General features: G+C 47.6%; 1 protein-coding gene across 1 annotated transcript in view; it reads left to right on the forward strand.

Moving 5' to 3' along the window:
* Positions 1 to 13,148, forward strand: part of MEI1 (meiotic double-stranded break formation protein 1) — a gene marked incomplete at both ends in the record, with an annotated part of 68,364 nt that overhangs the window by 54,720 nt on the left and 496 nt on the right. Inside the window, 8 exons of the mRNA XM_079714426.1 lie at positions 1,582 to 1,692; positions 1,964 to 2,124; positions 4,952 to 5,033; positions 5,221 to 5,396; positions 10,662 to 10,743; positions 11,345 to 11,451; positions 12,399 to 12,530; positions 12,722 to 12,834. Of these exons, the coding sequence (XP_079570552.1) occupies positions 1,582 to 1,692; positions 1,964 to 2,124; positions 4,952 to 5,033; positions 5,221 to 5,396; positions 10,662 to 10,743; positions 11,345 to 11,451; positions 12,399 to 12,530; positions 12,722 to 12,834 (964 nt within the window). The remainder of the gene's footprint in view (positions 1 to 1,581; positions 1,693 to 1,963; positions 2,125 to 4,951; positions 5,034 to 5,220; positions 5,397 to 10,661; positions 10,744 to 11,344; positions 11,452 to 12,398; positions 12,531 to 12,721; positions 12,835 to 13,148) is intronic.

A 13,148-nucleotide genomic window follows, 5' to 3' on the forward strand; every position in this document is an offset into this window, starting at 1 on the left:
TGATGAATTGGGCGATTGGAATTGACATGTATACACTGATGTGTATAAAATTGATGACCAATAAGAACCTGCTGTATAAAAAAATAAAATTAAATTAAAAAAACGAAAAACTAATACTAAACTTTCTTTGAGTTATTTGTGTGGAAATATGTTAATATAAATGTTTCAGACATTACGTGAAATTCCTAAAAATCTTATGTGTTCTGGTATAATAAGTCATAATTCTAGTTATTATTTTATAATGTATATCTCAGGGCTTCCCTGGTGGCACAGTGGTTGAGAGTCCGCTTGCCGATTCAGGGGACGCGGGTTCGTGCCCCAGTCCGGGAAGATCCCACATGCCACGGAGTGGCTGGGCCCGTGAGCCGTGGCCGCTGAGCCTGCGCGTCCGGAGCCTGTGCTCCGCAACGGGAGAGGCCACAACAGTGAGAAGCCCGCGTACTGCAAAAAAAAAATGTATATCTCCGAAATAACTAAATTTCCTTGTCAATTGCATTATTATGAACTTTCATCAAATCTTTAACCATGGTCATTTTTAAGTCTTCTGTCATTTACGACAGTTCTGGGTGTACTCTGATGCTTCTGCAAAAATGTTCCTATAAAAGGGTTTCATCTTCAAGGAATTCATGGAAAAGACTCTGACAAGTACAGGTTTCTGGTAACTGACTATACTGCTGAACTGAATGAATAAGCATTTTCAGAACTCTAATGGAAAACTGATGAATTCATAAAAGTGGTAACAAAAGACCAAGATGAAAAAAAATTAATTACATGGGACTGAGTGAACTGATGAGGATGATTATAATTTTTGTGACTTTCTGTTTGAATTAAAAAAAAAAAGGGAATGGAGTCTTAGGTAGGTTTCATATCTAGGATGATGGGGGGCAGGGGAGCAAGGAGTGGTAATTCCCAAGAGGAAAGGGATGTGCTCTGTAGATGTCTACTCTACAGTGTAATAACTGCTCACTGAGGGCTGGCAGAGCATGAAGAGGCGGTTAATCTTGCCGTGAGAGATTAAGGCTTCATGAGGGAGGTGAACTTCGAGCTGAATCTTGATTTGCTGAATAGGAGGAAAGGAGTAAGCCAGATGGAGGTGATGTGAGAGAGAGAATACAGCAAGTTTAGGGAACTGCACGTTGACGGTTACAGAGCTCCCCTGTGAAGGTGGTGAGTGCCCTGTTGCTGGACGAATTCAGAGACTGGATCTTCTTTCAGCTGATGGTGGCAGGTTGGCCCATGTGTCCTCTGCAGACTTTCCAACCTGGAGTCTGTGCTGGCATGAGCGCTGTCATAGGATGCCTTTTGACCACCTACACTTGTGCAGTCTGTTCTAATGTGCAGCTGTGGGCTGCTTGCCTGATGTTTGTTCAGATAGAGGGTGTGAACATATCTTCGGGTTTGTCACTGTTTATTTCCATTGGCCCTAATATCAGGGGTGCTTAGTTTGTGCTTGGTCCCCAAGACTGACATCTGAAATTAGCCAGTTGAGGGCCACTAGCTGTAAGAAGTGTGAGTGCTGGTGTGTGCTAAAGCCATGGAGTGCTGAGCACTGGGGCTCCAGGGCACTCTCATCTCTTGCAGTGAGCAAGCTGTGTGGGAAATGCAGTCCCACTGACACGGACATCCTGCAGCCCTCCTTCAACTTCCTGTACTGGAGCCTTCATCAGACCACGCTGGGCAGTCAGAAAAGAGGTGCTGGGGCCCGGGCTGGCATAGTGAAGAGGAAGGGTGCTGGGCAGTGTCTATGGCCCTTGCTGCCCTCAGTTTTTCCATCTAAAAAAAATTAAAAAGGGTGTGTGTGGCTGGATCGGATGGTCTTAAGGTCCTTTCTGGTTCCAGTAACCTGTGGTTCCAAAATGAAACTTAGAGCCTTAAGCTGATCCTTTTGTTCATTCACCATGTGTGTGTGAAGAACCCATCAGGTGCTAACTAAACACCGCCTGCCCTGCCCAACCCTCTACAGCTGCTGCAGTGCTCTTGAGCAGCACGGCCCTGATAGAGCTTCTAGAGAAGATACTGGCCCTCACCTGGGCTGAGGAGGGCTCTCGCAGGACCCAGCTCCTCTCCTCCGCCTGGCTCCTCACTGCCTCCTTCTCTGCCCAGCAGCACGATGGCAATCTGCAGGTTAGTTTCTAACCCCTGTTGCTTTGGGGCACGGGTGACACTCAAGGAGTGACAAGATCTTGAGTTCTGATCCCAGATCTGTGGCTTATTAGTTGTGTAACCTTGGCAAGGTATTTAACTCTCTGAGCTTCAGTTTCCTTGCCTACAAAACAGGGAAAAAACATTCAAGGCTGTTGTCAAGTTGGTTTACATTAATCTATTTAGCACACGTGGGTCACCTGCATGCCAGGCTGTATTCTAGGCACAGAGGAATAAAAAATGAATACAGTATATACCCCAGACTTGGGGAACTTGTGTTCTAATCTTTAAGCAAAGCCCTGAAAGGTAAGCAAGACTGTACCAGGCTAAAATAGTGGGGGAAGGGTGCTCCCGGCCAAGAGAATGATATGAGCACAGGCCTGAAGCTGCACAGATTTAAGACTTGGTATATATATTTGAAGAGTGGTGAGGTACTGCATGGCTGGAGTGTAGGGAATGGACTGTCAAACTGGACAAGAAGGCAGAATCCAGCCTGTGGCCTTGAAGTTGTGGGTGGCAAGCTGTGAGTGCCATACTATGTAAGCAGTCATGTGACCATTTGAGAAGGTGATGCAGGGAACAGGAGAGCCATGGACATATCCACAGAGCACCCTGTTTCCTCTCAGTCCCTCCCTCTTGTATGACCTTGTCATCCTAGTGCCCTGCATGAGCTTCTCTGTGGGCTGCTTCACATTCAGGTGTTTCCTCCCTAAGGCTGGCTGCCCCTAGTGGACAGAAACCATCTCCTAGCCTTTGAGGTATCCTCACACTGTGTCCAGCTCTGTGCCAATCTAATGCCAGGCACACACTCATTTGTGTAGAAGTGAAGTGAGTTTTCATGTTTGGCCTCTAGGGTTTCAGTAAGCTGTGGCACATCTACGCTATAGCAGATCCTCAGGTAGTTGCCAGTGGGGTTGATTTGGGACAGGAACCTCTCCTACTTTTCTATGTGTGGCTATTGGGCCCACCCCTACCCCTGCAGTCACCTGCCTGGATGGAAGCCTGCACCTTGTTGTTGGTTCTGCCCTGGCCCTCAGCTCATAACTAGCCAATTACGTAACTACCTCTACTCTAAGTCCTCCCCTCTGCCCTAGTTCAGGCCTGATCATTCATCCTCACCATCAATATGGCCTATTCACAACCTTCTGGCTTCCAGCCTCTCCCTTGCTCCACCTCTCCTATCCCTGTGGCCACGGTCTGTCCACACTTACCCTCTGCTCACTGTCCTTCAGCAGCCTTTTTGTTCTCCTCATGGCTGCCGAGACCCTACCAGGCCCCTCTGCAGCCTTACTTTCTGCCATTCTACCCTCCTTTCCTGTCTTCTGACCAAGTGTTTGCTCTTCTCCCAGTCAACTGTGCTCTTTCACATCTCAGTACTTTTTTTGTTTGTTTTTGGTTGATTTTTAATAGCTGTTATTTTTAGGACAGTTTTAGATTTACAAAAAAATTGAGCAGATAGCACAGAGTTCCCATATAACCTCCACACACAGCTTCCTCTGTTTACATCTTAGATTAGTATGGCATCTCCATACCTTTATACAAGTTGGTTCTTCTGCCTGGAACCTGCCAATTCCACCAGCTAACAAGCAATTTTTTTTTTTTTTTGGCTGTGTTGGGTCTTCGTTGCTGTGCGTGGGCTTTCTCTAGTTGCAGAGAGCGGGGGCTACTCTTCGTTGCAGTGGCTTCTCTCGTTGTGGAGCACAGGCTCTAGGCGCGCGGGCTTCAGTAGTTGTGGCTCACAGGCTCTAGAGCGCAGGCTCAGTAGTTGTGGTGCACGGGCTTAGTTGCTCCGTGGCATGTGGGACCTTCCCATACCAGGGCTCGAACTCGTGTCCCCTGCATTGATAGGCGGAGTCTTAACCACTGCACCACAAGGGAAGCCCTAACAAGCATTTTTGAGGAATTGCTTTGTGCCAAGCACTTGTAGATCCAAGTAGAGGAAAAGCTGCCTTCAGGCAGCTTATGTTCTGGGTAAGGAGAGCAGAGCAGACTCACAGCTTTGAACCTGTCACCCAAACTAACCCCTCAGTATGGTCATTGCTTTGACATTAAGGAGCACACTCACGATGCTGGTCCTCAGCTGTTCTTCACGATAGCTCTGGAGAGAGTGAAAGCAGGTGGCACTGTTCCCTTTTCTTTTTTTTTTTTTTTTTTTTTTTTTTTTTTTTTTTTTTTGCGGTACGCGGGCTTCTCACTGCTGTGGCCTCTCCCGTTGCGGAGCACAGGCTCCGGACGCGCAGGCTCAGCGGCCACGGCTCACGGGCCCAGCCACTCCGCGGCACGTGGGATCCTCCCAGACCGGGGCACGAACCCGCGCCCCCTGCATCAGCAGGCGGACTCGCAACCACTGCGCCACCAGGGAAGCCCTGTTCCCTTTTCATAGGTGAAGGAAGTAAGGCAGGCTGAGAGAGGTGCAGTGCGGTGACTTGCCTACGGCCATACAGCTGGCAAGTGGCAGAGCCAGGATTTTGATTCCAGGCCATTGGACTCCAGATCTGAGTTAGGTGGTTGGTGGGCTGAAGAGGAGACTGACCCACAGCTAAGGCTGGGAAAGACTCCCTGGTGCAGGAGCTCTCTGAGGATGGGGGAAACTTGGGAGAAGCAGGGTTCTCCAGGTCTGGGCTTGATTTTCCTCCTCAAGCTCCTGAATCCAGGATCGGTGTGGCTCACAAGACTCTGTGTGGCCTCCTCTGTCCTTCTGGATGCAGCGGGTATGTGGGGGGGGGGGTAAAAGAGATATTGTAGCAGGTGGTTTTCTGCCCAAGCTCCCAGAACGTGGGGGTTATCCCCTTACCCTCTGCCCTGCCAGGTTCATCAGACACTGTCTGTGGAACTGGACCAAGTATTGAAGGCCCTCAGCTTTCCGAAGAAAAAGGCTGCGCTGCTCTCAGGTGTGGGACCAAGGGCCTCTAGCAGGAGAAGAAAAACCTCTCCCCTAGATTCTGAGATGAGACCACCCCACCCAGACCAGTCCACGGTCACCTCTTTATTATCCCCGTGGTCTTCCCCCTGTGACAGCACTGGTGGGGAGGTGGGGAATGAGGCAAGAACTGGGTGTAAGGAGTTTTCTACTTTCAGCTGCCATCTTACGCTTCCTGCGGACAGCCCTGCAACAAAGCTTCTCCTCTGCCCTGATTGCTCTGCTGCCCTCAGGGGCCCAGCCACCGCCAGCCCCTGAGGACACTGTCCTGGCTCCACTGGGAACATCACAAGTGCTGTCCCTGGTCATCGGACTGCAGAACCTCCTGGTTCAGGTAAGGCCTTTGTGGAGTGGGACCCTGGCAGTGGAGCCTGCTTCTCCCAGGATGACAGCAGGAAGGGGTGGCTGCCTGTCAAGATCCTGGTATTCCCACTAAGCCTAGAGAGAGGTTTGACTGGTTTTAAAGTTACAGTGACAGAAATGAAACTCAGATTGTCTCATAACTGAGAAGTCCAGGGGTCAAAACTGGCTTCAGGCACAGCTGGGATCCCAGAGGCTCAGACAGTGTCATCAGAACTCTGTCTCCATCTCTTGGCTCCACATTTCTCTGTCAGCTTTATTCTCATGGGGTGGTAGGATGACCAGCAGCAGCTCCTGGCTTATGTCCTTCCAGTAGAAAGAAAGTTTCTCTTTCCTAGTTGTCTCCAGAATTGAGTCTCATTAGCCTGGCTTGGTAATGTGGCAGTCACTATGCCCAAAACATGGGATGCTGTGATTGACCGGGCTTCGGTGAGTGTCCTCTCCTGGAGGCTGGGGCATATGGTCAGCTCTCCCTAACTCACATGGACTAAACATAAGAGAGGAATGGTTCTGCAAGAGAAAACTGTCCTTAGAAGAAGGAGGAATGGATCCTGGACAAGCAAAAACAGTAGATGTCCACCTCAGAGCGGTTTGTGTTTTACAGCTTAGAGGATTCGTGGAGATCATTGTTTATCCAGCAGTCACATACTGTGAAGGGTGGTCGGGGCATGGAGATCGATCAGATTCCTGCCTTTGAGAAGTTAACAGTTTCAGGGGGCGGTGGATGGTGCATGTGGATGAGGTGCTAACACAGAGTGGGCAGTGCTGGGTCGAAGGGAAGCACTGCACAGTGGGGGCACAGGACGTACATTACAGGCTGGTGTAGGGTGACTGTGAGGCTGGCTGTCAGAGAAGGCTTTCTGGGGGAGGTGCTTGAGCTGGGCTGGAAATATCAAGTGACTTGTCCTAGGTCCCCGAGGGTAGGGGGCATCAGAGATGGGATTGATCTTGATGGCAGCACAATTTCGTTCTCTGATATGGACTCATTCCCTGTCCTTGGCCCTCTGGCCCATTCCCACCCATGATTCCCTGAGACTTTCTTCTCTTTCAAGGAGCTTATTGTCTGCTATTTTCAAATATGAGCTGGTCACTGTAGGGTGACCAAGGCCTCAGACGTTTATGCTGTTTTAGTTAGACTTGGACTCTCTTTTCCTGCTCCTTAAAGCTTGCCCAAGACCGACGGTCACAGATCCATGTGGTCTGGTCTGACGGCAAGGCATCATGGGCAAGAAGAGGGAGGTGGGGGCAGCCAGCAAATGAGTGAGAGGAGTTGCAGAGACTTCCTCGGTGGAGGGGCGGGGCCTTGATTTGAGTGGTCTCTGCTGGCCGCCCAGATAATGACAGACATATTTGATATGGCTCTTGATGGTGGGAGATTACGTTCAAGGATTGATCCCAACTGGGCCTGTGCACAGGTTGGGGGAAGTGGGGAAATGTGAGGATGTAGAGAAGGCTCCTGAAGTGGGCCCTGTGCGGGCTGTGCGGATGCCGAGTCTTGTCCTGCCAGCACATCTATTCAAAGGCTCTGTGCTCTTCATGGATCAGACCTCTATCACGTATGGCACTTAACTCTCTCTGTTGTGAGTTCCCATTTTCATATCGATCTTCCCCAGGCTGTGAGCTCCTCAAAGGTAGGGACTGTGTCTGGTTAATCTTTGTGTCTCCTTCCCCTTGTGGGTTCAAATCCAGTTGGGAAATCACGAATCAAATGAGAACCAAAGCATCAGCTTTATTGCTGATAAACACCATAGTAGAATGTAGCTGGGACTTAAGGTCAGAACGGGCTTTTTTTTAGTCTGAGATTTTTCAAACATACAGCAAAGACGAAAGAATTTTACAGTGAACACTCATATACCCACCATGTACATTCTACCATTAACATTTTACTATGCTTGCTTTATCATATCTTATCCAAAAGGATTTTTTAACTACCCTCCTTCCCTTGGGCCAGACCAGGAGCCTATAGGCAGGTAAATTGTGTTTGCATTTCCATAATGTCCATGTTGGACACTTAGCCAGCTGGCCAAGATCTTAAGAGTCTGAGTTCATGGGAGCATGACCTTTAATACCTTAGTCCTGCCCTGATGGCTCAGTAGGTGTGAAGCTAGCATCTCACTTGTTAGATAAGTCTCTCGTTGGGTGAGGAGGAGCCAGTTAGAGGTGGGAGGAAGGGCAAATGCTTTCTCTCCAATGTTTCTGAAAGGGCTGAAGTTCCTGTTTTAATATTCAAAACATAGAGAGGGGGAAAATGATTCCTTTATACTCAATACCCAGCATAAAGCCTCCCACAGAATTGGCATTCAGTAATGTTTGTTGAGTGAGTGAATGAGGACGCAGAAATGAATATGATGCCGTTTCAGCCATTTAAGCACTCAAACATTGTAGGAAACACAAGAAATTATAATTAATGGCAAAATGACCTATTATTTGAATCAAGGAAGGCTCCACAGGAGAGGTTGCATTTGAACTGGCTAATCTTGGGTACCTGGGAAAAGGGTGGAAGTGCCCACTGGTTAAGAGTTAATTTTAGATTGGAGACGGAGAAAGGGCACAAGGCCTAGGATTTGTTTCTAGACCTGCCACCTACCACCCACCACCCAGGTGTCCTCAGGTCAAGTATTTTCTCTCTGGGCCTCAGTTTTCTCAGCTTTAAAATGAGGTTAGTGAATTAGCTCAACCACCTCAAACTGTAGGTCTTAAAGACCTTATGGATCCTGAGAAGGAGACTTAGGGGTTGTTAAAGACCGAGAGTGTTTCCCCTATTATACGTTTCACTAAGATATTCACCATTTAAAAAAATATATAACAGAATTATTTTATTATAGGATCTTAGTAGAATCTTAAACAGTGGGAAGAATATTTATCCTATGATTTACCTGTATAGTATAAATACATAAATAAACAAGTCATTGCCTGGGATTAATTTCCAACTGATTTCTTTTTTTTTTTCCCTTTAGTATAGTCACCATTTTTTGAGTGTTAACTCTGAGCCAAGCACTGGTTAAACCCTCTTTATGCATTGCTCATCTTACCCTCTCAACAGCCCAAGTAATCTTTTTATCCCCACTTAGCAAAATCAAGTAACCTTGGCCAGGATCACACAGATGCTAAGTGACCAAGCAAGGCTTCAAACCCGTCTGCCCCATACCTTAACCTCCAGGTTGCTGCCTTCCAAAGAATAGCATGAGGAGAGCATAGGATTTTTGTTGTTGTTATTAGTTTTTACATTTTAAAAAATCAGTTTTATTGAGATATAACTTACATGCAATAAAATTCACTGATTTTAAATGTACAACTAGATGAGTTTTGACAAACATATACAGTTTTGTAAACACCACCACAATCCCGGTATAGATTTCCATCACCACAAAAAGTTCCCTTGGACCCCTGTTTAGTCAGTCCCTTCTCCCCATCCCTGACCCTTGGCAAACACTGATCTGCTTTCTGGCACTACAGTTTTACCATTTCTAGAATTCCATATAAATAAAATCATACAGTATGTGGTCTTATGCGTCTATTTTCTTTCACTTAGCTTAATGCTTTTGAGATTCATTTAATTGTTGTGTTATCAGTACTTCATTTCTTTTTATTGGTGAGTAGTAGGCCCTTATGTGGCTATTCCACAATTTGTTGATCCACTCACCTACCGATAGATACTTGGGACTTCAAGATTTTTGGCTATCATGAATAAAGACTGAAGTACAAGTCTTTGTGAATATCCATTTTTATTTCTCTTAGATAAATGCCTAGGAGTGGGATTAGTGGGTCAAATGACATATTAGTTTTCTATTGCTGTGTAACTACATATCACAAATGTAATGGCTTAACACAACACCCATTTTATTATCTGACAATTCTCTACGTCAGAAGTCTGGGTGGGCTCGACCAGGTTCTTTGCTTAGGGTCTCACAAAGCTGAAATCAAGGTATTGGTCAGGCTGGGTGCTTATTTGGGAGAGCTGGGAAAGAATCCACTTCATCCTCCTGTTGGGGGTGGGTGGGTCTTTCAGCTCTTTAAGGCTACACACATTTTTTCTCACACAGCCCCTCCATCTTCAAACCAGCAATGCATGTTGAGTCCCTCTCACACTTCTGGACTCTCTGGTTCTTCTTCTGCTACCAGCCAGAGAAAACTCTGCTTTTAAAGGACTGGTGTAGGGCCCACCCAAACAATCTCCCTATTGCCATGTAATGTAACCTAATCACAGGAGTAACATCTGGGAGCAAAGGTCATTGGACCATCTTAAAATTCTGCCTACCACATATGGTAAGTGTATGTTTAACTTTATAAGAAACCATCAGACTGGGACTTCCCTGGTGGCACAGTGGTTGGGAATCCTCCTGCCAATACAGGGGACACGATCCTTGGTCCGGGAAGAACCACATGCCACGGAGCAACAGAGCCTGTCACCACAGCTGCTGAGCCTGAGCTCTAGAGCCCGTGAGCCACAACTATTGAGCCCGCGTGCCACAACTACTGAAGCCTGTGCGCCTAGAGCCCGTGCTCCATAACAAGAGAAGCCACCTCAATGAGAAGCCTGTGCACCACAATGAGGAGTGGCCCCTGCTCGCTGCAACTGGCGAAAGCCCGTGTGCAGCAACAATGACCGAACACAGCCAAATAAATAAATTAATTAATTAATTAAAAAAAAAAAAAGCCATCAGACTGTTTTCCAAAGTGGCTGTACCATTTTTCCTTCCCATCAGGAGTGCATGAGAGTTCCAGTTGCTTCACATTCTTGCCAACACTTGGTACTGTCAGTCAGTTTTAGCTGTTGATGAGTGTGTAGTGGTATCTCAAGGTGGTTTTAATTTGCATCTCCCTAACCCTAAGTTCTTTTCTTATGCTTATTAGAGCATAAAATTTTGTTTGATGAAAGGTTCTGCTGCTTTACAAAAAGATTTACATGCATTGGCTTAGATAAACTGTGTGGCTCTTACAGAATCTGTAATCTGTGAATCTCTTAATGGGGCCCAGGGCCCATCCTTTTCTGAAGCAAAACAGTCTCTCAAATGTAGGTAAATCATCAGTATAAGCACCGTGCTTTGTGTGTGGGTGAGAGATGAAACCAACAAACATTTCTTGATTATCTACAGAGCCACAATCCCAAATCTGAAATTCTGAAATCTAAATTGTTTTGAAAACCAAATGTTTTTTTCTTGGTTGGCACCAAAATCCACTGGTAGCAAATCCGGACGCGAACTTCTGTGGGGTTTTTGTTTTTGTTGTTTTCTTGCAGAAGGACCCTCTGTTGTCCCACGCTTGTGTCGGCTGCCTGGAGGCCTTGCTTGACTACCTGCATGCCCGGAGTCCAGACGTCGGTAGAAACCCTCCCCATTCTCTGATGTTCCCATGGGGGAGATTGGACGGGGCCAGCACCTGCCACCCTCCCACCCCAGACTCCCATCCTCTGTTCTGTGATTCACACTCATTTTTTTTGGCCGAGCCATGTGGCTTGCAGGATCTCAGTTCCTCAACCAGGGATTGAACCCAGGCCATGGTGGTGAAAGCCCAGAATCCTAACCACTAGGCCACCAGGGAGCTCCCTGATTCACACTCATTTTGTTTAATTCTTTTAACAATACTGCAAGGGCACTGCCATGCCGATCATACAGATGAGGATGCTGAGGTTCAGGGAGGTTAAGCAACTTGCCCCAACCAAGGTCACATAGCTCTTAAGTGGCAGAGCTCTTCCTGTTGCCTGCCTCCCACAATAGTGGGATATGTGGTCTCCCTGTGCCAGGCAGCGTGGGTGGATAGAAGCCCAGGAGAAAGAAACGCCCTGGGGTCAGCTTGTCCGATGCCCTGCCTTTGCTGATCAACCCTTTTTTGAGCCAATAGGAGAAAGTTTTCTTTAGCAATGTTCCAAGGCCTTTGGAAAAGCAGCATTAACAACACACGGTTGACTGGTGTTTCCCATAGCACTCCATGTGGCCTCCCAGCCCTGGAATCGGTTTTTGCTATTTACCCTCCTGGATGCTGGAGAGAATTCCTTCCTCAGAGCTGAGATCTTGAGGCTCATGACCCTGGTAAGTGCAGAAAGGATGGTTCTGTGGTCTGAAGAATGTCATCCTCCAAGAAGGTAGAGGGGCTGGATGAGCCTTCACCCTACAAGAAGCCTGCCTAGAGAATTCCTCTGAATGCCCACATCTCCTCTGCCCAGACTACCCAGACATTCTTTCTCATTCACTCATGAAACACTGACCAGGCCTGCCCACCACCTGCCAGATCCTGTGCTGGGTACCAAAGATGTCAGTGAGCCAAATGTTCTGCCTTAAAGGCCCCTCTGTCTAGAGAAGGAGATAGACCAGGAAATTAATAGTTAAAATATGATGTTATTAATGGAAGAGTAGAAGATAATGCTAAGTGCCTAGAAAATGGTAAGTGCCCACTGAATAAACAAGGCAGCAAGCCTGTGAATGATAGTGAAGTGGATCAATGAATAAATCAATGGTTGGTGTAGGAACCCAGAGAAAAGAGTAATTGCTTCTGCCAGAGCTGTGAGGGAGAAGTGAGTACGAATATAGTAAGCACCCAGTTAATGCCTGTATTTCTTTAATAAAATGAAAGCATTGAGCAGGGAAGGTAACATTTTAGCTGAGGCTTGAAGGATTAATAGGCAAAGAGAAGGAAAAGTATTGCAGGTACAGTATTGAAGTGAGAACAGCAGGTATATGAGAATGTGGTGTGTCTGTGTAACCACACGTAGTCTAGTGTGAGGGTCAGGGTAGGAGTGGCGGGACTGAAGGGGTCAGCAGAACAAACTCTCAGGGTCTTGCAATCCTCCTCATTACCTCACTCTCCTGTGACACAACCCCACCCCTGCCTACCAACACTGAGCTCTTGAAGGCAGAGTTCTGTGGGCTTCAGATCCATGCCCCCAGCCCAATGCTGAGCCTGACAGGGCACAGCAAATATCTGTGACTGAAGGAGATGCCGAATCACTACATGTTTGGGGCTTCTCTCCCTGGGCCAGTTTGTGCGGTTCCGGAGCAGCAGCATCCTCTCTCGTGAAGAGGTGGGCCATGTTCTGCAAGGCGCAGCTTTGGCTGACCTCTCTACCCTCTCCAGCACCACCCTCCAGGCTCTGCGTGGCTTCTTCCTGCAGGTGGGTGGAAAGGGGATGCTATTTAGCCACTGTGAGGCCAGACCCTCTGTACCATCTTCCCTGTGGAGGTGGGGAGCTCTAGCCACAGCAGCCAACGGGAGGTCAGGAGTACAGGGGGTGGAGGGTAGAGGGGGCATCTATGGAGTGGGCACTGAGAAAGCCTGTCTTCCCTACCCTCTTCTCCCCCCCAGGTCCAGAGCATGGGCCTCCTGGCTGATCATAGCATGGCCCAGACCCTGCAGGCCTCCTTGGAGGGTCTTTCCCCCAGGGCCTCCAAGGCCCTGCCGCCCCTACAGGACATGATGTATCCTTTCTTGCATCTGGGAGCTTTGGCCTGGGCAGGGTCACCCAGGCAATGGGAAGCTATAGGGTCATGCTTCAGGACAGAGAGTTGCACTGTCTTATAAGGCAAGCAGCAGTCAGTGAGAATAATTAACAGTGGTAACAATGACAATGACTTGCTGTTTATTAAGTTCCTACTGAGGGCCAGTCATGTTACATGCACTGTATCTAATCCTCACAGTAGCTAGGAGAGTTAACACAGTTGTAACTTAGAGAGGTTAAATGACGTGCCCAGAATCACACAGTGATAGCATTAGGATTTGACCCCAGACATGA

The sequence above is a fragment of the Hyperoodon ampullatus genome, assembly GCF_949752795.1.
Source record: "Hyperoodon ampullatus genome assembly, chromosome: 11".
Lineage (NCBI taxonomy): Eukaryota > Metazoa > Chordata > Mammalia > Artiodactyla > Ziphiidae > Hyperoodon > Hyperoodon ampullatus.